The sequence below is a fragment of the Oryzias melastigma genome, unplaced genomic scaffold (assembly GCF_002922805.2).
Source record: "Oryzias melastigma strain HK-1 unplaced genomic scaffold, ASM292280v2 sc01612, whole genome shotgun sequence".
Classification (NCBI taxonomy): Eukaryota; Metazoa; Chordata; class Actinopteri; order Beloniformes; family Adrianichthyidae; genus Oryzias; species Oryzias melastigma.
Window position 1 is genome coordinate 1 of NW_023418194.1, and position 2,827 is coordinate 2,827.

Below are 2,827 nucleotides of genomic sequence, written 5' to 3' on the forward strand. Positions count from 1 at the left end.
TCAAACATTTGGTTGAATACTAAATAGTTACTGAATATCAAATGTAGATGTTTAACTTTTCATAGTTTTTTTAAATATTACATAAAAAGTCCAGACTAAATTTGTGAGATGTTTTTTAAATAAAGTAAAGAAGTAAAGATTTAAATGTAAAACTTGAATAATCAAAAAACTTTAAACAATTTTAGTTTCAACTTGTGTTTTTCTTTTTCATTTCTGTCCCTCTGGTTTTAATATTCTCAAAGACTCGTCCCCCACATAAAATTAGGCTAAATAGTAAAAACTTTGAGTTTTAGATTTTTAACTCTTGTTTTTTAAATCTTCAATAATTCATTCAAGCTTACAATGTGTACATTTGAGTTAAAAAAATGTTTTCACATTTTCACAATAGTTTCACATACTTTGAGAAAACGTCTCATTTTGACAGTTAACTTTCTCTATAGTTTAAAACATAAAAACATCAGTTTACCTGAACATGAAACCTCCAGTCTGTCCTCAGTGTAATCATAATAAAAGACACAGTGATCAGAAAGTGACTTCCAACAGGAGGAGTCGATCCACCACACATCTTTCCATGTAGAATCTTCTGTGACTTCTTGGAACACAGAAGAACCACAATCCAGCTGTGAACACACTGCAGTTGCTGCTTCATGATTCCAGTTCTCCTCTGATATATAGTCATAAACTGGTCTCCACTCTTTGCTGTAGAACACTTCCAGAACTCCAGCACAGCGGCTGGTCGTTCCCACCAACCTTAAAGGGACTGGAGGAAAACAGAAAGTGAGGTAAAAATAAAGAAGTCATTCTGTTAACAGCACTAAAACTAAAGCTTCTCCTCTACCTGAACAGGTGAGCTCCACAGCTTTACCAGAAGAACAGAACTTCTGAGATGAACTGCTACTTTTACAGTGGAGTAAAGCAGACTCATGACCTTCACAGAGGAACTCTCTGCTCCACTCTGGAGCCTCTGTTTCTCCATAGAGCGCCCCCTGGAGGAATGAAGGAGCCCCACAGTCCAGCTCCCTACAGACCACCTCTGCATCCTGCTGGTCAAAGTCATCTTCACACACTATGGACCAGGAGTTGTTAGACTTCACCTCCAGCCTGCCTGAAAACCGATTGTCTCCATTCACCAGCCTGATGGATTCTGTGGATCCAGAGGAGAAGATCAAGATCAAGGTTTTAAAAATGTCTTCTGAAGTCTTTTGCTAACACCTCATGGTGTTTCTGTGTGGAGATGTTGTTCTTCTAAACAGTTAAACACTGAAGAGAAAACAGTTGTTACCTGAGCAGGTGATGTTTATCTGGACAGAGCTTGAAGAATCGTCCACGTCCACACATTCCCTCCACAAAGACAAACTCTTCATGCAGTCTGGTTTGATCCTCCACACAGGTCTTTCTCCTCTATCACTTTTGAATTCTTCAGAAACAAATGAACCACAGTTCAGCCGATGACAAACAACCTGAAATAACTCTGGGGACCATCCATAAAATAACTGAACAGGTCTCCATTCTTGGTGGTGTTTCAAATGAAGTTCACCAGTGCAACGACTGGCTCCGCCTACCAACATCACCTGATCAGGATCTGAACAAACAAGAGTAAAATAAGAGGAGAAACCTAAAAAAAACACTGAACAAAAAAATGTAATAAAATATAAATACAGAAACTAAACCTGCAGATCTACCTGAACAGGTGATCTCCACAGCTTTACCAGGAGGACAGGTCCATCTTGTGAGCTGTGAACTTCTACATTTCAGGAGAGCAGACTCATGACCTTCACAGAGGAACTCTCTGCTCCACTCTGGAGCCTCTGTTTCTCCATAGAGCGCCCCCTGGAGGACTGAAGTAGCCCCACATCCCAGCTCCCTACAGACCACCTCTGCATCCTGGTGGTCAAAGTCATCTTCACACACTATGGACCAGGAGTTGTTAGACTTCACCTCCAGCCTGCCTGAACACTGATTGTCTCCGTTCACCAGCCTGATGGATTCTGTGGATCCAGAGAAGAAGATCAAGACAGATGCTGGACTGTTCTGGATCCAATCAGAACGGTTTTCATTTCCACAAACTACTTCTGCATTTCTATGGGAGTTTCCCGCTCTGTCTGTTTGTTGATGGTTTTTGGATGTTACTCCCCCATGAGTCAGAAATGAGAATCTCTACATTTCAGTGGATCTTCTGCTGTTCTGGAGCCAGGTCACATGGACAGCAGTGTCAGAACAGCCTCAGACCCATTGAGATGAATGGAGAACTGCTCCAAAAGGCTGTTCTCAGTTGGGCAGAACATTCTGACTGATGGGTTGTTGTGGGTTCAGGACTCACACAAAGACCATCTGAGGGATTCTTTACAAATGCATTTACAGATTAGAGAGAGAAGACTGGAACCACATTGTTCTGTTGGATCAAAGAGAATGTTCTAACCTGGAGAAAGACATTGAAAGAACCATCAATGTTTTTACCTGAACAGGTGATCTCAGTAAAATCCCTGCCAGTCATGAGGTATTTCCGACACTCCATTAAATTAGATCCATCACAGCTACCATCCAGTCCCCAGACATCCTCTCTAGAGTCTTGTCGTCTTCTTCTGACTGTGATTGGTGAACCACAGTCCATCAGTTTACATACAGACTCTGCAAGCTTCATGTTAATATTATAGCCACCAACAGATCTCCATTCTCCCATGTTCTTCATCTTCAGTTTTCCGGCACAACGATGGTCTCCACCAACCAACCGAATGTTTTCAGAATCTGAGGATCCAAACCAGACGTTGTTTGTTAAATATATCAAACATTTTACAAATAAGAAGATGAGTCAGCATCATTTACTGAG

At 41.1% G+C, this 2,827-nt stretch overlaps 1 protein-coding gene across 1 annotated transcript; it reads right to left on the reverse strand.

Annotated features, from left to right (window-relative positions):
- Positions 1-176: 176 nt before the first annotated feature.
- LOC112138841 (scavenger receptor cysteine-rich type 1 protein M130) lies at positions 177-2,803 on the reverse strand. Its single transcript, XM_024261497.2, has 5 exons — positions 2,458-2,803; positions 1,683-1,988; positions 1,283-1,582; positions 839-1,144; positions 177-760 (listed from the first exon to the last, which is right to left on the reverse strand). Exons 1-5 carry the CDS (start codon positions 2,687-2,689, stop codon positions 435-437), a joined length of 1,470 nt encoding a protein of 489 aa, XP_024117265.2. The 5' UTR covers positions 2,690-2,803; the 3' UTR covers positions 177-434.
- Between the last annotated feature and the right edge of the window lie 24 nt (positions 2,804-2,827).

Coding starts and splice junctions, on each gene's coding strand:
- LOC112138841 (XM_024261497.2), bottom strand. CDS start 2,689: ATGAAGAACATGGGAGAATGGAGATCTGTTGGTGGCTATAATATTAAC. Junction 1,583..1,682: donor TGTGGAGATCACCTGTTCAG/GTAGATCTGCAG, acceptor TTGTTTGTTCAG/ATCCTGATCAGGTGATGTTG. Junction 761..838: donor TGTGGAGCTCACCTGTTCAG/GTAGAGGAGAAG, acceptor GTTTTCCTCCAG/TCCCTTTAAGGTTGGTGGGA.